General features: G+C 42.2%; 1 protein-coding gene across 2 annotated transcripts in view; it reads right to left on the reverse strand.

Annotated features, from left to right (window-relative positions):
• armc4 (armadillo repeat containing 4) overlaps positions 1-20,878 on the reverse strand; it is a 50,968-nt gene that overhangs the window by 1,558 nt on the left and 28,532 nt on the right. For both annotated transcript variants that reach the window (XM_024280626.1, XM_024280625.1), the window contains exons 16-20: positions 14,752-14,932; positions 14,607-14,668; positions 11,170-11,284; positions 6,653-6,838; positions 6,343-6,564 (exon numbers count right to left, since the gene is read on the reverse strand). In XM_024280626.1, the coding sequence (XP_024136394.1) occupies positions 6,343-6,564; positions 6,653-6,838; positions 11,170-11,284; positions 14,607-14,668; positions 14,752-14,932 (766 nt within the window). The remainder of the gene's footprint in view (positions 1-6,342; positions 6,565-6,652; positions 6,839-11,169; positions 11,285-14,606; positions 14,669-14,751; positions 14,933-20,878) is intronic.

Here is a 20,878-nt window from a genome sequence, read left to right on the forward strand (position 1 = left end):
TGTTGGAGAGTTACCACGGGCTCCCACGGCTAGTATTACGGCTCTAAAGTGAGTGTTTGTCTTTAGGTAACTTTAAGTAGGCGGAAATCCCATTGTAAACTATCCCAATTGACCTCCTACGTGGATTTAGAGTTTTGCGAGGTCGGCAGCAGAGCCTGTGGTTGCAGCCATCCAGCAGCCAATATGAGCCACCTGCTGTAGCTAGACCGCTCCGCGTCACACCTGAGATGTAACGCTTGCCATGTGAGCCCGGAGTGAGGGACGTTATGAAAATGGAACGTACCATTGTCATGGGTGAAAGGTGTATCATGAAATAATTGTATGGATGGATGCTGCTGTCGTACACCACATTCTAGTTGATGATAAGGTACTGGGTAATTACTCTCCACTGCATGCAAGGAGCGCACACTTATCTCACCTATTTACTGATACCTGTTGTGTAAAAAAAAAAAAAAACGCTGTGATTTTGAATTATATTCATTAAACCTCTTTTTCTGTGTGACTCATCTTCTTACAATGGGTAAGCAAGAACTTGTATTAATACTTTTGTCTTATATAGGTTTAAATGAACATATTAGGGTTGGTTATCACAATGGTGTAATGTTTATAACACAGCAAAAACAGCAGAAAAACTATTTTATTTTGAAAGATGTACTAGATGCACTTAAAATTTGCTCGTATGATTTCCGGTTTAGATAATTAGTTGCCCAAACTTCACACAAAGTGCTCCGGCAAAAATTTTACCCAACAAAATAAATACTGAGCGCCGCAGAGGCCAGACCGGATGCAGTGTGAGTGCTTCTCACACTTTTCAAGTTACGTAAAGACTCCAGGGTCCGCACCAGAGCTGGACTGGATGCAACGTGAGCCCGGGGTAAGGGTTCCCTACAACCTGTCGCTTGAGGAATGCCCATAGAGAAAAAAGGTGCATGAACATTTTCGCGGTACTCCGAGGGGTCTACGATTTTGAAATTTCGTGCAGGCTACCTGCATGTTCTGCACAAGTTTGACCATTTTTCACCCGCAGACACCCTGTTTCCACCCAAAAGGGCAGTTGTGACTAAGCCTGATCTGTTTCTTCTATCTTATCACTCGACTCACATCCCTCCCGACATCTCTCTACGTTACATCCAAACTCTTTATGCTTGTGTGGGCAGCAAACATGGAGGCAGAGAGAAGACATTCCCAGGATTTCCATCTCTGAGGTAAACAGAGAAGACGAGGCGGATGAAAAACGAGGCGGGGCGACTCACGTGCGAGAACACAAGAAGGATTTTAATCTGAAGTTGAAACATCCCGTACAGGAAGTCAGCTGCTTTTCATGAGAGACATATTTTTGTGCGATTTTTAAATAGCTTTTAGCGCAACTCCGAAAGCAAACCAACATCCACAGGCTCCAGAGAACATGCAGCTCTCTGAACAAGCCTTTTCTGTGAAAAGAGAGACGCCTGAGAAGTGCCAGAGGCGGCCCTTTTTCTTTTTTTTGCCAGCCTCATGGCATGTTATTCAAACGTGGCCAAATAAGGTCCCCCCCGAAGTGAAAGGCTAAGCTAAGATAAGCGTGTCTCTCTTTGCAGATCCCTTTTTTTTTCTTTCCCTCCCAGCTGGGATCTCCAGGAATATAATACTCCACTTGTTAGATTTTCCCCGACCGAACATGAACACTTGCTTTAAAAGAAAAAAAACGAAGGCTTTGCACTTCAGAGATCTCCAGTGAGTCCTGATCTCCAAAGAGGGAGCGGGGGATTACAGCGGAGGTCAGGGGAGGCATGCAGACTGGGGGTAGGGGGGTTCACGCCGCAGCACGTGCACACGGGATATCACTCCTAGAGGTGTGACGGCGTTAAGTGTGCTCTGTTGGACTGTAACCACCTTTTTGCCTGTTCTTATTCAGGCTCAATCCCCTGCAGTTCCTGCATGTTTTAGACTCATCTGCGAAGGCAAACAGCACAAACAGACGGCAGTGTGCTGAGCTGAGAGGAAGTCGGCGAGGAAAGTCAAGGTAAACAACATTCCCTGCAGCCTCCAGCGGGCCGCAGAGTCTGCAGCTGCTTTTTCTGGGTCTCCAAAGAGGAAGAGGAGGGAGCATTTGAACCAGGGACACTAAGGGGAACGTTTCCTCCTGTAGTTTGAGTGTGTTCGGCCCTAAGAGACACTCTAAACACCCCACACACACACCTAGGATGGGAAAAACATGGTAGTCATAGCAGAGCTGTATCTGCTGACCACACCCACCGCCCTGGAGCTTCAAACAGACCCAGAGGAAGCTGCGCGTGTCAACCCCGCAATGCCGCTTCTTTCAGAAATATAGTCCCTGTTTGCGCTCGCTTTGGCCCCCCCACAGCCTGGCTGCACACTTGTGCTCCTGAAGTAAGCATGCGGCAGGCAGGGGAACAGATTCAGATGTGCTGCTCCTGGTAACAAAAGAGCAGGCGCTTTTTCTGCTTCAGATGGATAAAAGCCCAAAACACAAGCCAGGAGCTGGCAAAAGCTACCAACTGGAATACCTTCAGTTGAAAATCACCAGTAATTACCGTCCGCATTTTGTAATTTTCATCAATTTACTTCACAAAGCTTTGCTTATGAGGGAGGCTCTTTAGCACAAATAGCTGGCTGTGGCTGTCTACATGGATTTATGGCTTCGGCAAACAATTCCCAGGATTTTGGACGGGATGTGAAGTGCAGGACGAGAGGCGCGCTGATTTAATGCGGGACATGAAATGAAGATTTCTAAGTGTCAGATATTGAGAGAGCGTGTCAGTTCAAACTGAGCGGGCCGTTTTGTCCGTTGGTGTGTTTGCTCGGCGGAGAGGAGGCACTTGAAGCTGTCCTGCTGAAAGACCTGATCCAGCACATCCTGCAGGAACGCAGCGAGGACAAGTTTTCCACAAGAAGCTGAACAGCTCTTACTGTGTTACAGACATTGACTGTATATAAGATCTGGACTTGGGTGACCCCTCCTCTTAACGTTCCAAATAGGAAGAAGCTGCTGGTTCTAAGACACCATTATATTAAACTTCTATTAAAGGGCCTATACCATGCAAAATCAACTTTTGAGCTTTTAAGTGTATTATACTGTTCATTCCTCACTGCATCCCTAAAGCATTATTTTGATTTGTGCACGCATTTTGGAGTAATCCTCTAAAAATATGCGATCTCAGCATCAGACCCTCCCAAAAAAACCCACAAAAACAAGCCGTTTCTCACGAGCTGATGTCACAAATTGAGAACAACCCCTTTCGGGAAGAGTCTGCGCTGCCAGAACCGCCCTCCAGGCTAAAGCGTCGCCGCTAAGCTAGCAGTAATCAGTCTATAGCTTTGCCGCTCAACTAGCGGTGATCAGCTTATAGCTTCGTCGCTCAGCTAGCTTGCTTAATTTCTAGCTTCAAAGCTCAGCAGTGATAAGCCACTAGCTTCGCTGCTAAGCTAGCAGTTATTAGCCTCTAGTTTTGCTGCTCAACTAGCAGTGATCGGCCGCTAGCATCACCACTCAGCTAGCAGTGATCAGCTGTTAGCTTCACCGCTCAGCTATCTTGCTCAACTTCTAGCTTCAAAGTTCAGCAGTGATCAGCCACTAGCTTCGTCGCTAAGCTAGCAGTGATCAGCCACTAGCTTCGTCGCTAAGCTAGCAGTGATCAGCCACTAGCTTCGTCGCTAAGCTAGCAGTGATCAGTTTCTAGCTTCGCCGCTCAAGTAGCAGTGACCAGCACCTAGCTTCACCACTCACCTGGTGCTCAGCCTCTAGCTTCAAAGCTCAGTTAGCAGTGATCAGCCTGTAGCTTCGCCACTCAGCTAGAAGTGATCAACCTCCAGCTTTGCCTCTTAGCCAGCAGTAATCAGCCTCTAGCTTTGCCGCTGACTCAGCAGTGATGAGCCTTTGCTGCTCAGCTAGCATTCATCAGCCACTAACTTAGCCACTCAGCTAGCGGTGCTAGCCACTAGCTTTGCAACTCATCTAGCTGTCTTGCTAGCTACCAAAGGCAGATATATGCCATGCACATCCATCTTTGCACAAGTTTGGATACTGTTTGTTTCCGTGGGTGAAACGTAGACAGGCTGCCAAGGCGGCACTAGGATGACGTCATGAAATAGGTGGCACCCACAATCAGCGAAAGGCGGAGCCTCAGGTTTCAGTTGTCTTACTTCTCGGTAGGAAAAAAACTCACGAAAATAAATCATATTTTATAAATAATATTTGTTCTTTAATGCTCCAAAGGTAATATATAATCACAAAGTATATATGAATATTGTTTACTCTGAAAGACTTAAGAAAAACATGGTATAGTTCCTTTAAGACTTTTTCTTAACATGTTTTTGCTAATCCTAGTTTATTTAGACAACATATTTTCTGTAGTGCAAATTATTTAAAGACTAACTCCGATCATTGATCCATTGTTAAAGTGTCCCAGTGTTCTTCTAACTATGATTATGTTGTTTTTAGGCAAAACCTGCGCCGATTTCTAGAACACTTTCTGCGTTGCTGCAGGTCTTCATCAGACATGTCCGTCTGAGTCGTGGGCGGGACTGTTGGTGTAAAATATGCTTCCCCTACTTCCCATCATCCTCCTCCCGAGATGATTAGAAAATGAAGATGCTTCACAGCATATTTTTTGACATCACAAATTAGCTTTTTTTTCTCCAAATTTTTCATCTGCTACTAATTTACAACGATTTAAAAAAAGTAATACTCAGAAACACCAAAGTCACAATTTTGATTAGAATGGATCTTACAAACTGACCACTCAGATGCCTTAATAGAAGCTTTTGGTCTCATGTCAAGCCAACAAAGCACTTGATTTATAGATTCTCTTGAGCCTACCTTCAGTGGTAGGGGTGTAGCCTTCCAGCTAGCCCCTGATTGGTGAGAGTGGTTGCCATAGAAAGACTGACTCAGACCGACTTGGACCAATCACTGTCGTGTTGTCTGGTTTCAACATGTTGGTGTCCGTATCTCGAAAAAATGAATTGACTTAATTTGTTTGGAGCTGGAAGTAAGTCATTTTCTATGGGTGACGTCACACTGACACAGTCCAGTTCTCATATACAGTCAATGGTCCCGTTAGCTCATTTGACATTTTAAATGTTAAATAGTAAACATCCTGTGAGGGTTTCTCAGCAGGAAACAAATATGTTTTGAAATGTTGAAACATTCAAAGAAAAAGTAAAGACTTTTCACTTGGAGCATTAAATTATTCACAGGTTCTACATCTCCATTAACCTGACTTAAATTCCTTGGAAATACTGAATAAGTTTTGTATGAACACCTGAGGTTTTCTGTCTGACTGAACAATGAGATGCTCTGAGCTCGTGCAGTTCCGTGGCCTTTGCCTATTAGGCTCTTTAAAAGTCCAAAAATACATTGTGGTGAACTGCTTCCATTTCTCACTGGTACATTAATAAGGGCAAACACGGAGACAGATTAAAAAGGGTGGGATGTCTTGACTCTGCACACAACACAAGGTCAAATATAGAAAAAAAAGGGGCTAGCCCAGTTCTCTTTTTGTTTTGCTTTTTTGTTTCAAACTACAAAAAGCATTCAGCTTAACGACTTTTGCAAATTGGACATAACTCTTGGAACACCCAGTGTTCAGTCCAGCTGACCAATTATGGTGAGCGTTGAACCGCATACGCTGCAACAGCAGCTCGAGCTAAGCCGTTTAATGAACATGGGAAAAAATATCTGGCTGCAAAGCCATAACCAACTTATAAGATTTTTTTTTTTAATCGCCGTTGTTCTTTGGAGAGGCGTTTTAACACGCTCGTGGCTACAAATAGATTTCTCATGTGAAAGTCTGATTAAGTTTGGCTGTAGCACACCAGCTGTGTGCTGCATGAAGGGAGCACCACTCTTTGCAACAAGACATCAGACAAAAGTTGTGGGATAATTTGGATGTGAATTCCCCATTTTCTTAACATAGAAGAAGAAAACAGAGATGCTTTCTGCCTGAACAGTGTTAACTCCACTCCCCAGGCCTGCGACACGCCGCTGCTGCATTCTGCCCTGATGTCCAGGAACGGCCCTTAGCAACCGTTACCAGCAGCTACAGCCCTTTGACTCGTGCTGCGATGGCATCTCGGCTCCACCGGCGAAATGGCACTTTGCACACACTGAGCTGTTTGCTTTTCTGAATTCCCATGACGGCTGAAAGGTGGAGTCATATTTCCGCTGCGGAATAACACTAGCTTTGTTTCTACCTCATCAGTCAAAAACTCTGAGATTGGTTGTTTTCACACGTCACTAAAACGAAACCGGCAGGAGACCAAAACACATTTTCTGACAGCAGTTTTGTCAAAATATGTCCCAAAAGCACTTCAAGAAACAGAACGATGGACCAAACTCACTTTGACGGCTCCTTTAGACAGCATGGTGAGGTTGTTGTTGGGGTCCCAGGATAATTGAAAGAGGGCCATGGTTGCGCTCTGTCGGACCAAAACATCTTCCGACTTCATGTACTTCACCAGAGGCTCCACGGCTCCGGCCTCACCGAAGGAGGCAACATTGTTGGCGTGCTGACAGCAGTTGCAGATGGCGTCGGAAAGGTGGTGACGGAGCCTGTCGTCCTTCTGCAGGAGGAACACTCTGATTGCTGCTGATCTTCTACAAAAAATTTCGACTGTGTGATGAAAACAAATATAGAGACGGGGTTCTTACTGTGTTTGTCAGCTTGGTCAGCAGTGAGACAATCCCGTACTCGGTGAGGGTCGTGAGGATGTTTTTGTACTTGGCTAGTTTAGCGATGACCGCACAAGTGCTGACCAGCACCTCCTTGTTTGTTGACGTGAGTAAATTCAGTATCAGACCAAATCCTTGGAAGGATAACACCGTTGTCATGGCATCCTATAAGCAAAGAGTCTCTTGTTAGCTTGTTCTCACAACTGACTGTAAAAGAGAACTGGACTGAGTGACCCCTCCCCTCTTGCGTTTCAAGTGGGAAGTACATGTGTGCTCCAAAAGGCCAAAATATAGATTTCTATTGAGAAATAAACCGCTGTTACTTGGTTATAGTTATTTTTGGTAACATGTCTTTGATAATCATATATTTTCAATATCATTTTTCAATTTACAAACAGGCCAATCAGATGTCTACATAGAAGTATGTGGCCCCCACCTAGAACCTTTAAAACATTGAATTGACAGATTCTGCCGACCCCACTTGCAGGTGGTAGGGGGTGTGGCCTTCCAGCAAGCTTACTCCTGATTGGCGAGGGTGGTTGCCATAGAAACGACGACTCTGACTGATTCGGACCAATCACTGCTTCCTGACGGTTTCTGGCTCCATTTCGTGAAAAATCTGCAACTGAATTGATTTCATTTGATTCAAGCTGGAAGAAAACTGATGGCCCGCGGGCCAGATCCGGCCTTCGTCCACATTATGCCCGGCCCCCAAACACTCAGATGCTTTTTTTCTCTCAATCCAGCCGATCGAGACCCACTTATGTGACTTTTTATTCCACCCTTCTGCAGTCTGAATTATGACAGAAGAGGATAGACTATTTATTGGTTTCATTTTTTAAATGTTTTAGTATTATTTTTTTTCTGTGTTGAATACAGAAATGAATTATTTAAAATTTGGCTATGTGTGGCTTTCTGGAAAACCATAAATGTTTACTTTTAGACTGTGATTGTTGCACTTTTTCTGCTGCCTAAACCGACCCCGGCCCCCCATCAGAGAACAATTATGTGGCTTTCACAGAAAAAGTTTGTGGACCCCTGATTTAGAGAAGTGGACAGCAATTAGGAAAAGCAGATCAGATGATGGAAAACATGTAAGGAAAATAGGGATGTACATTCTAATCATCTTTGAACAATTCCTGCAGATGAGATGAAGTTACAAAATTACCTTTAGTCCTCCTACAAACCTAAAATCTCATCTTCCGCACACATAAGCTTTGCATTCCCAGCTCCAGCTGATATCTCCAGCCTCTGAGCCACTTGTGGGGCGATGCCTCCCAAACTGAGCGAGCCACAGCGGCGGAGCTTGGCAGAGGCGCCGGCTTCAGCGTGGCTTTGGCACGTCGCGCTGCTGTTTCAAATCACAACTCACCATATCGTCACAGCCACCGAGAAATACACTAGTGCGGCCGAGTCTGTAATGTTCAGCGCTTTGAAAACACACAGCCCGAAATGTTCTCAGAAGCATTCAATTATGGATCGCTGGACCCAAAATCATAAAGCGCGCTCAAACTGAGTCCATTCAACATCAATCTACATGCTGAGGAGCATTTATGAGGCGGCGCTGCATGACCACAGAAGGTTATTGTGCACGCTGCAAACACAGCAATAACAGGATTTCATCAAGTCGTCAGGAGTCAAGAGTTGACCGAGTGTCCATCTCAGAGCTTCCAGCTGAGATCTGCACTGTGGGCCCTGTGATGCCGTGCCAGAAGCCCGGCCGCGTGCACAGCGCAGCCGAGAGAGGGTGGTGCCAGCGCCACGGGCTGACCCCCCGACGTTCAGGAAGCTCTTCCTCAGGAATACTGATGATGACTGACTGGCTGGGAGTCCCTGCCACAGAGGAAGCTCTCTGAAGCCACCAGCTGCAGCAGACCGACCAGAATTCCTTTCATGGCCTGGATGAGTCTTAAGCTCTGGAAGCGGCGGCATTATGAGGCTGCACACGCAAAGACCTTCCTCTCCGAACCCTCCTCTTTCCCAGGAGGAAATAGAAAACACATTATGTGTTCTATCGGAATGAAAGGAGACAGTCAAGCTGGGAGGGACAGCACCGAAATCTCCTCTGGTGGTAACGCTAGGTCTGCACAAAAAAATCGAAAATGTATCCTCATCGCGATATCAGCTTGTGTGATTCGTGTATCACAAAAGACGGTGATGATTACCTTAAATTTTTACACATTTGTAGACGTGGATCATTTGAAGTCAAATTTATGACATATTGTCATCACAATACTGATCACTAATATCGTACGTTTTTCTCATATCGTGCAGAACCATGTCAAGAAAAGATAATCAAGCACTTCACTGTGTGGTACTTTGAGAGTTGGTTTCCCCAACTGGATAACAAAACAATATACCAAAAATACCAAGTATTTTTCTTATTTTATGGTCAAAAGTTTCTGTGATGATGAAAAAGTCACTCCTCTATACCTTCAATATGTAGCTGCTAACTCAAACCACCTGCTTTTATTCCCTATCCTAATAACAAATACACCAAACGCTGCTATATCAAGTTCCTCCATTTGATGAGTAAGGACTGTTTTTAGCTCTTGTTTTTCCCTCCCAAAAAAAAGTTCACCCAAAAAGCATGTTCACGAATTTCCCTTTAAAATTGACACTCTGACATCCTGACAAACACTGTCAAACTTTGTTAGCGCTCACTGGAGGGTCGGTTGTTCACCCCCTATCGCCCTCGTTATGGCTGCCATGCATGTCAGTCGCTGCAATTTGGGGGCTTGAAAAATAAAGACTTGACCCAAAAAACTGAAGACAAAAAAAACAACAACTTGGAATTCACTATATTTGTGGCTAGAAGGGACGGACGTGTGACTGCAGCCCCGACAAAGAGAAACAACTTACCAATTTTAATTTCAAAGTAAAATCAAACAGAAAAAAACCTAACACATATTATGAACAAAAACATGGCACCTAATGTAGACTTAAAAAAATGGAATATGTCTATGATCGTCTATGAATGGTTGGTGAAGGTTCCCTGTCTACCAAGTGACGTCTTAAATTTGAGTCATGGCACCTGGACTTAAAAATCTTCTTTCATGAGGAAGTCTAGATGCTATGACTCAACTTCAAGTGATTTCTGTGTAAACTGTGTTTAAAGAAAAAAATTCTAGAAATACGAGCTTGTAAAGTTAATCTAGCATGGAAAGTAGCAAGAAAAGCAAAGAGCTAAAGATGTCACCCCCCCCCCGGTCTCCATCTGACCCCCCGACTCTCGCGGCCAAAGAATGTCATTTACCGATCCATAATCATCAAAAACACTTCTGATAATGCTTTGTAAACATTTGTAAAAAATCCTTGAAAAAAAAAGTAAAATCTTTTGGGGTCCAGATGACCCCCACTTTTAATGTAAACGTGCCTGGGGTGGCACAAGGGTTAAACAACACGTAAGGGTAAATAATCGTGAGACAAAAGCATGTTGTACAATTTTTTCAATCCTCCCAAACTCTGCCAGGTAAGATTGCTGATCAAGTGATATGTGCGCAGCCCTTGGGCAATTGTTGCGCGGCCTATGTGTGGTGCCTGGAAATGATTCCCAACATACTCTGCTTTGGCATGTTCTAATTAGCTGGACACACCTGAACCAGGTAATCAGTCATGATTATGGCTTGGATATGGAAGTCATGCAGAAACAGCGGCCTTTGAAGCCTGGAGTTTCCTATCCCTGTACTAGAGTATGGTGTAAGGACACCGTACGACAGCGTTCCCTGTCTGTTTTACTGTGTGGAATGTACACATATCACACACATGACAATTGTACGCTCTATTTTCAGTACAAGTTGGCTGTATGAGCCTCTGTGGAACTCAAAGACACCCCTGACCTCCTTTAAAGAAGCTGTTGCTCCTGTCTAGAACCCTTCACACGGCCACAGCACCCGTCTAGGTGCATGACAAAAGTTTCATAACCCAGTGCTGTGGAACAATGATTTTTTTCTGTTAAATAACACTTTATATCAGATATTTGATCTTCTAACTTTAACAGTATTACCTGAGATATCAAGCACACAGATGTTGACACATTTTTCTTTAGATATTGAGAGTTTCATCAAACACTTCATCCAGTTTCACACAGAACAATGTGAAGGCGTCATGGTGTTAGATTTGTTTGAAAGAGAAGCTGTCTGGTCCCATGTGCTTTATGCTTAGATTGTGTGCTTCTGAAACTGGCAGCACGCTGAGGGTAGATTTTCTGCTAGGAAATCAGACACCATGCCACAGGATATTACTCAGTCTATCTCCCTGCCTGCTCCCCATCGCACCAATCCCAGTGTGCCAAGGAGGCTTCTCTGCTTCATATTAGCTGGAGGTTCACGTAAGCCTCCGCTGACACGGCTCTGCCCCCGCTAACCTCCCAGTAGCAGCGAGGTGGAGGGAGAGACCTAAGGCGCAGGATTCTTACAATCTTCTTAGCTACGAGGAGCTTGTCAGACACATGCAGGAGAAACGATAGATACATTTTGAGGGTTCACAAATGACACCTTTGAGTTGTCGATGCACGGACAGATGGCCCATGCAGCACTGGACTGAACATCTGGATTGGGGTTTTGTAGAAGGGCCCACAGCAGACTGATTCCGTCAAGCTCGTCAATGATCCTGAAATGAGAAGAAAGAGTAGGTGTCAGATACAGAGCATCACCAAAACAGAAAAAAGTGTACTTTCAAAAAAATGAATCAGTTAAACACGACTTTCTGTGTTTATCTGATCTTTCTTCCACATGCAGCAAGATTTAAACACAGGGTGTCTACTGATATTAAATATAAACATCTTTAAAACCCTTTTTTTAACACCTAAAACCTAATTTAAGACTGTATGTACAAAGAAAATTAAACAGACAGAGAGGTCTGCTGTTTCTTGCTCTACACATGCAATTCCATCCTCATGATCTCCATTTGCCAAGTTTAAATGTCTTTAAATGAAAGCAGTTCGCTTCATTAAGATCTCCACTTACCGCGAGTAACCACGAGTAATCCCTAGTTTAAAGCCATTTCTCCATGAATTTGCACTTTCCCATTTTCCCACACTGACAAGCATCAGCTCATTAGCTAACTGATTTACAACCATTTCACTACTTTTACACAGTGTATCCATGAAATTAGGGTGTAAAGAATCATTTTAACATTAATTGGCTTCATATTTGTAGTTGACGATATGATTCAAATTCGATATCTAAAAATCCAATATTTTGACCTAAAATCGATCCAGGATATGTTTTTTTTGCTCTTATCATGTGTGTTGTCCACTGTGATGAAACAGGTTTTACACATAGTAAAATAAACGTACCTCAATCCAAAGGGTATTTTCCAATGCCGACATAATTGATTTATTTCTTTTTGAGACAATTTTAGCTGATTTAGCTACAATTTAGCGAAAATGTTAGCTAAAATGCTAAATTAGCATAAAAAACAACTGAGCTGAACTGAAAAAAGCCCAAATTAGCCATAGCAAAAGCTAGCATGTATAACTGAAATATTGGCTAAACTCCAAAATAGCCTAAAAAACGAAATAAAAGCCTAAATTAGCTAAATCAGCTTACCTGTAGCTAAACTAAATTCCAAAGAAGCCTAGAAATCCTTAATAACTGCCAAAATAGTCGAAAAATCTACCATAAAAAAACCTCAGTAGATCCACAGCATTTGATAGAAGAATGTATTCAGTTATTGACTTTAAAGAAGCAAGCTTATGATTTAATGTCTTTTTGGCTTCATCTCATGTATATATAAAGACAAAGACGATAGAGAAAAACAAACAGAAAACGAAACTGCAGTTCACCAGAAATTGATTATTTACATCTTGATTGATTTTAGACCCTTTAACTAACATAACGTTGTTCATATTTTTGGTTTTCAAATGATACTGCAGTTGCTCGATCAATCTTCAATACTTATCAATTGTTTACATCTCTAACTGATACTGCTGTTACTTCCACTGCCCGATCGAGTTTTTGATCTATTATTTTTTACATGGCGTAGGTAGATCCATTAACTTCTTTCCTCAGGCAGATCGATCGTACAAATACATCAAGACCCATTAACCAGAATTTAAGGCTTTTTAAGACCTTATAAAAAAGTCAAAATACAAGTAAAACTTTTGAGACTTTAGGACTCAGAACAGACTTTTTAATATATTTTAATTATGATTCTGCAGAGAAGATCAGCTCCCATCCAGCTGTATGCAGTGCTTCACTTTGCCATTTATAGACACTGACAGAGTTACATTTCATGTTAGTGCCTTGTTTTTTAAACCTTTGCCAAAAGTGGGACTTCTTTCCAACTTAAACAGAGCAGAGACAGGTCCCTCTATGTTTCATTAAGTCTGACTGAAGTTTACTCAAGCTCCAGCTTTATTTCGTGTCACACACATGACTGTTTTGAAACCTGAAGTCAAACTCGGACAAGTCAGAGAGTTGTGCCACAAAGTGCCCGTTGTCTGGAATAAATAACATGTAACGTGTTCCCCATGTGTGCCTCCACCAACAAGGCTGACACTGAGTGCTGTCATAATTACTTAAACACTCCCTAATCACAGTATCTCCGTGACTGGCAACAGACGAGGGACGTCTCCTGCGCCATCTGTCTTCCGTTTGCACATAAATCAGTCTGGAGGGATCATAACAGCAGATTTCCAGTCTGTCTGCGGAGCCTCTTAAACACGGGAGGACCGAAAACAAAAGTGATATCATCTGCCAAAACAGCTCCTTATCCCCACAGGGCAGGTATGAAACAGATTAGCATGAAGTAGCAGCTGACAGAGACAGATTAGAGGAGGAGACCGCAACCCTTGGAGGCATGAAACAATGTGTGTTCGCTCCCGCAGATACACAAGACTCATTGAGCGAAGTGCGATGTCATTAACCACACAAGCACAAAAGTAAACACAGGATTTCGTGGAAAACTTGAAAGCGATCAATGGCAGCTTTGAGATTCCGGCTGACTAAGATAAAAAAGTATCTTCTGGAAATGTGAACATTCTGACAGGAATGTTGCCGATTTTTGTGCGGCACATCATCATAACAAGCGTCAGGCCAATGTATATCATCCATAAGGCATTCTGAAAAACACAGCTCTGGCAGTGTTGGGCGAAAGCAGGAAGCAATCAAACGTGAGTTATGTTAATTGCGCGGCAAACTACTGTACACACATGTCTCAAAATAAGCTATCGCCACAGAAAAACACAAAGAGCGGCTGTTGAAATAAAAGCTCTGTGTTTGCAGCGACGTGTGAAGGCTGAAAGACAACCTGGACGGGCTGAAAAACGGAGAACATGATGAACTGATGTAACAGACTGCTCCCACCGTGTGAAGTTTACCACAGTCCCCGGCTCTGTTTTGACACGCTCCATTTTTTACAGAGCCGCCGGGTTTTTCCCGTCCAAACAAATGTGAGCGGCCGGGTAACAACAGACAGACGTTGTGTTTTATTTCTGCCGGGCACTGATTTGGACGGATCTGGTGGACGCGAACAGCCTTGTTAAAGACACAGATGGAAGCCTCACTATGTTTTGCAGCACTGAGGAGGAGATTAAATGAGCACTCTGGCTCGCTGTGTTCTCTCAGCCATGCAGCCTTGGACAGGGCAGGGCTTTAGGTATGTCAGTCTGACCGGCATGGTGACCGCAAGCCTGCAGTAAAACACTAGGAAATTAAACCGCAGCCATATTTAACGCAGCAGGTATAATAAACAAAGCTTTTAAAATCTGTTATTAGACTCCAGATGAAAGAGCATTCGACCTGAGTGATTACAAATGAAAGGAACATGGATTTCTCCCAGCATCAGCCCGTGACAGGCTAATGATATTGTGTGTGACCCTGGAATTATCAGTAAAACATATGACATCTGTAATCAGAAGAATGGATGTGCTAGGACAGCTCACATGGCAAAGGCGTGTAAACATTCACGTTTGAAAACACAGACTTACTTCCTATTTTCCTTATCGGTGGCGCACGCACCCACAGCCTTGGTGACATTCACAAGCAGCGCCTGATTAAAAAGACAACGCACGCATGACGCTATTGATGCAGGAGGGGGTTTGTTTGGAGATAATTGACTGGTTTAGTGCATACCTGGTTTGTCCTTAAGAGCAGTTGTATCATTGGTTTGATGCCATCACACTTTCGGATGGCGGCCTTGTTTGCGGGGATCTGAAGAAACTCCGTCAGGGCCCCCGCCACGTTGATAAGAACTTCCTCCGGCTGATCAGTGAGCAGACGAGAAAGGCTCTCCAGTACTTTGTCCTGCTGAAAGCTTAAGCAGAAACAGAAATCGTCGAGATGCTAATCAATAACTACTTTTTTGAAAATGCGGCATTTATCTCACGATGGAGGACATATATAAAGAAAATTCAAATTGTATTTGAGTATTTCTTTATTCATATCGTTATGAATCAGGAGCAGACAAAAAAATGCAGTTAAAAAAACATTGTATTTGTGATGTAGAAAGAACGCTGGGCGGAGCCACAAGCTCCCTGCTCCGCCCCACTCTAGTTCAGCCACTTACAGACAAATGGATCCATGGGCGTCCTCGTTTTCCTCATCCGAGCTGGTATCTGTCTGAAAACTATACTGGATAGCGCCAACAACTGTTTGTTGCAGGTTAGGTTGGGGGTCTGAGGGGCTGTAAGCGAGCAGGAGGCCATGTAAACTAAGCTTTGACCTAGAAAGAAACAGGTTTTCTGATTTTGGCTAAAAATGGCATAATCATGATTAAAAGATCACTGAAAGGGATTTTAAAATTAATAAAAAGATGATCAGTTAATTATTGTTGGAAAGAAATGCTGGACAGAAGTGAACACCACGACCAGCAAGATGGCCTTTGGTTCAAATCCTTGCTAGGTCCTTTTCTGTGTGCTTTGTAGAAGTGGGTATTTTCTCAACATTCTAGCTCAGTCCAACCATTAAGAACATGTCTTCATAGGTTCATTTGTGACTCTAATGGCTTTTTTCCACTGAACGGTCCAGACTGGACTGGTCCGCTCCTGGCTGGTTTAGAATGGTTCAGGCAATTCAAGCAAGCGTTTCCATTGAGTTGGACCATCAAGGCGCATGTGGGGTGTAGACGTGGCTGTGCGTCATAACAGTGCGACAACATCTTTCCACCAGTCAATGGATTTCATCGTGTGATGACAGTAGCTCCGCCCTAACTGGTCCTTTCCATGTCTCTGTGGACCAGCATCAAATGGGGGACCAAAAATGGTACAAATTGGTCCAGCTCAAAATACTGTTTTTATGTTTCTACGTGTTACTCAGTGGAAACGAGGCATAAATTGCTCTTTAGGTGTGACTAAGTGTGTGGTTGGATGTAAAAGAGCAGTAACCTGTTCATGAGTGTCCCTCCTTTGCCCTATGGGAGCTGGAATAGGTTTCACACTACTCTGCAAACGTTGCCAAATGGATGAGAATAGCAGTGGTCCACAAGGGGCACACAAATTGATTCCATAGATATGTTGTAATCTGACAGGTCAGTGACTGAAAAGATGAAGTTGGAGAGAGTGTAGCCAAACAGAACAAGATGACGACATGTTAAAGGACTACGATGGTGAGGACGAGAGCAGAGCAGAGGACCGAGGGGGGGAAGCTGATAGAGGAAATGTTGTGTGGTTTTAAAGGAGGTGTTGAAACAATACTTTGGGAGACCAGGAGGTTCGTCCAGATGACTGGATAGCTATGGTTAAAGTGATCAGGAAGAGTGGGAGGAAGGTAATTAGTGTCATGTGGAATGAGGACAGCAGACAAGTAGACGTGATGGTGGACAGAAGTTTATTAGGAGGGAAACAAATTACAAAGAAGACTTGAGAAGACAGGAGCACAGATAGACAAGGTGCAGACGGAGGTGGCAAACACCAAAACGTGGGTGTAACTTAAGTTGGACACAATGAAGGGCGAGATAAATCTGTACTTTTTAACAAGATCTTGAAGAGTGAAAAGATGCATGAGGAATGGAATGTTCTGGTACCCATTTTTCAGATAATAATAATTACAATACATTTGATATATTAGGCGCCTTTCAAGACTCTCAAGGACACCTTCCAATAAATAGTACACAGATTACAGAGAGCCACAGCAGTGTTCACTCTGCCGATGATAAGCAGAATGACATGAGGGACAGGAAGGAAAAAGCACAGAACAGGTACATATACCACAAGCAGCCAAGACAGTACTGTATATTCCAGCTTAAATACAATGTGTGGAGTTGTGAAAGCTGCAGAGTAGTAAAGCTGATGAGTCATACAATAAAGTTTTAGGAAAGAGCCAGACTGAGGTCAGAATGAGCATTTGAAAGTTAACAGTTTGGTATCATGCCAAAGAAGAGTAGAACAGAGGCAATATTTGCTTTTGACGAAGTACAGCCTAGTGGAACACCAAAGAGGAGATTCATTGATGTTGTGGAGGAAAACGAAAAGAAGGTGAGAGAAACAAGGATACAAAGGATTACATGGTCAGTATAGAAGGTAAACCCTTTATAGACATAGAGGCTGAAAAACGACATAAAAAAACTGACAAGTTTAGCTTTAAACTAAAGTCTAAACACTTGCCAAGACCTGAGGAGCTGAAAGTTGAACAAAATAGTAACAATGTGATTGGTGCCACGACTAATGATTGTCAGAGGGGTGCAGAGGCTGATGAGAATAGTAAACTGTGAAAGCTCTATATTTATCTGTCAATTGATTGTGAGATCCTGAAACAAAGAGTTTAGGACTGAAAACTGACTTTTTACAGACGAGTGAAGAGGACACGCTTTGATCAGCAGAGAATGTCTGTTGAGAGAAGATCTTTGGTGTCAATGCTTGGCAACGTCATTGATGTCAGGAGGGTAGTCAGAGTAAAATTTAACAATAACCCACTAATAAATGTGATTTTGTTTTTTTCTGACTGAACTCTAAACAGCCAAGAGTCTCAGCAAAAGAATTTTGCAGCTGGACAGCATTAATATTTGTATAATTTGGATTATCTCAACAAACCAAGACTAACACAGATACTTCAAAACATGACAAACACACTGTGGCAACATCCCCCATGTGCATCAGAAAAGACAGATATTTTCAAATTAAAAGGTGTGATACTGTAGATTTTTGAGCCATGTCAGACTTGAATTCATTTCATTTCATTTATTGATTTATAAAGCACCTTCCACCACCAGTCAAGGAGGCCCAAAGTGCTGTACACAAGGAAAAACAAAAACCGAGCACTGTGCAATAGTAAAACATAAAAAAAGGATAAAAGACATAAAACCAAGTAAAACAATTTAAAAACAATGATAAAATCAATAAAACAATTTTAAAACAGAGATAAAACCACCATAAAATAGACTAGGCTAATGCTAAAAGGCTGTAGTGGAGGAACAATTCTTTTTTAAAACACTCCAAAAGCGTGATCTCTCTTATAGCTGGTAGCTCTTATAGCTTGACAAGTAATTAAACGAGTTAACCAATAAGGAAATAAGAGGTTGTTGGGAATTTAAAAACAAAGACAGTCTGCAATCACCACACAGACAAAAGCCATTCTTTGTCCAGCTTTTTGAGCATTAGTTGGTAATAATTTGACAACATTCTACTGAGAAAAGATTTTCCTGTCTTCTGCAGAACAGACATTCTGTTTGTTGCAACAGTAGCTGTTTTCCCACGCCTCCTCACATTTGCATAATCGAGACTTTGCTGTGGTTTGGAAGCTCGTCTTCCCCTCTTGTTGTTTTTTTTTTTCACCCCATTTGCCTATAGTATAGAGTAGTAAACTCCAGCAAACTCAAAAGGAAAACAGTGTGGTCAAAAAAGAAAAAACTCAACAAAGCTCGATGTGCAGCTAAACTCTGCGTCTGTTTTTAAGCACAGCTACGGTTGCTGGCATCGTGGTCTACAGTGGAAGGCTAAGGTCATTTGGTTTTGGTCAGGGTCTGCTGGCGGGAGGCCTGCTCCTGCGAGAGAAAACATTGCTAATGAACAGAGGAGCTGCCAACGTTAACTTCAGTGAAATTCACCATAACAAAAAACAATGGTTTTCCTATGTCATCACCAAAGTGTCATCCACATTTTACTACAGTACAATTATCATGTAATAACAGACATAACTCTGGATAAATGAGCAGTGTGTCGTGTCTATTTTTGTTAAGTCGAGCCCAGCTGAGGTAATTAGGTGAAAGAGAAACATTACACGCTTTCTGCCTGAAGCGGCTTATAAAGCAAACATTGCTACTCAGCCGAAGGTTTATTAGAGGACGGCTAAAGAAGCAGGAACCTTGCTTTAGCTTCCGTGCGGCAGGTTTTTATGATCAATCGTAGACATTTCCCTTTACTCATTTATCCTTCTGACTTCAAACACTTTTGCTAGTTGTGAAACTTTAAACCAGCTTTTGAAAAAAAATTATAGATTGGGCTTTTATGCAGGCTCAAGAACAACAATTCAAAGACTTGATATATTCAGCTTTGACCACAAAGAAAAATGAATTCTACCATAAGTCAAACAAATATATATATATATTTTTTGTAAAGAAAAAACTTGAATAAGTATCTTTAGGTGAGGTTAAGCTTCACTTGTTGTAGCAAGTAACCGCATTTTCCACACTATAAGGTGCACTTAAAAGTCTTAATAAAAAAAAAACAGCCTTAAGATTCAAAGTACCTTATACATGGATAGACTCTGGTTATGTTTACTTATTTCAAAGTGGTTTTAAAAGGTAAATGCAGCTTTGTCAAAATGTCTATTTTTTACAAGTTTCAAACAAGGTTTGATGGTGAATAAGCTAACATGGCTAACATGTATTTGTGTTGGACTGCTTTTTCTACGTGTTGCTAACAAGGTTGGGAGTTAGCATAGTCAGAATTTTTTTTAAGTAGTACCAGTCTGTGTTTTACGTGCTGCAAATAAGGTTGGGAGTTATTGTGAATACGCTAACACGGCTAACACATAGCTGTGTTGAACTATGCTTTCAAAGTGTTACTGACAAAGTTGAGAGATAGCAGTCACAGTAACCTGTTTAATTGTACCATTCTGTATTTTTATGTTCGGGAAATAAGGTTGGGGGTTCTGAATATGCTAACATGACTAGCATATAGTGGCGTCAGAGTGTGTTTTTTATGTGTTGCTAACAAGATCGGGAGTTAATGTAGTCAAAGCAACATTTGTTAGAGATATCGGTCTGGTTTTTATATGCATTGCAAACAAGGTTAGATGCTATTCTGAACATGCTAATGTGGCTAATATGTGTCTGACTGTATTTTTTACATGTTATTGACAAGGTTAGCATAATCCCTTTAACATTTTTTAAGTGGTACCAGTCTATAATTTTACGTTCCGCAAGCAAGGTTGAGAGTTATTGTGAATATGCTAACATGCTAACGTGTAGTAGTGTCTGAGTGTGTTTTTTATGTGTTGCTAACAAGGTTGGGAGTCAGTGTAGTCAAAGCAACATTTGCTTTCGAGGTATCGGTCTGATTTTTTATGTGTTGCAAACAGAGTATTGTGAATAGGTTAACGCGGCTAATGTTTCTAACGTGGCTAATGTGTAACACTGGAGAAACAAGCTGTAGAGTTAATGTGAACGCAGTTAATAAAGTCGGTCTGACTGACAAACTTTTCTAAAGTGCGCCTTATATGTGACATGAGTTTGAAAATAGACCACTATTGATGGGACTTCTTATAATCCGGTGCGCCCTGTAGTGCAGAAAATACGGTATGGCTTTTGCACAATACGGTTAGAACAGAAAAGTGTCTTGGAAAACTCGTGCACAATTTCACTATGAGCCTTTCTGCCCCATTAAATGGACCCGAAAGCCTGGTTTTTGTGCCTTTCCATTGCAAAGTTCCACTAGAGTTTCTGTGTGCCCATAACCTCAGGCACTAGAACCACACATATATTCATCTATAAACCTGTGCAGGTTTTGCATCTTTGACCTTGACTGTTGAACAACGGTAGTCGTGCAAAAAGAAAAAAAAAAAAAATGCCTTTGACAAACACGTGCCTGTGAATGTACTTAAATACATCATTCACTTCTTATTTGAATGCACAATTTTTCAGGAAATTGCAAACATGTGCTGGCACTTATCTTAAACAGAGCTCCCTTTAATGTCTATATTCTTTCAGCGCTTGAAGAAAGAAAAAATAGGTCACACAAACACAAAGAAAACCTAAATCATCTGATCGCAATATTTACAAAAGACAAAATAATATAAGAAACACAGCTGACAAATGTAAAAAATT

This window comes from Oryzias melastigma, linkage group LG20 (assembly GCF_002922805.2).
Source record: "Oryzias melastigma strain HK-1 linkage group LG20, ASM292280v2, whole genome shotgun sequence".
NCBI lineage: Eukaryota > Metazoa > Chordata > Actinopteri > Beloniformes > Adrianichthyidae > Oryzias > Oryzias melastigma.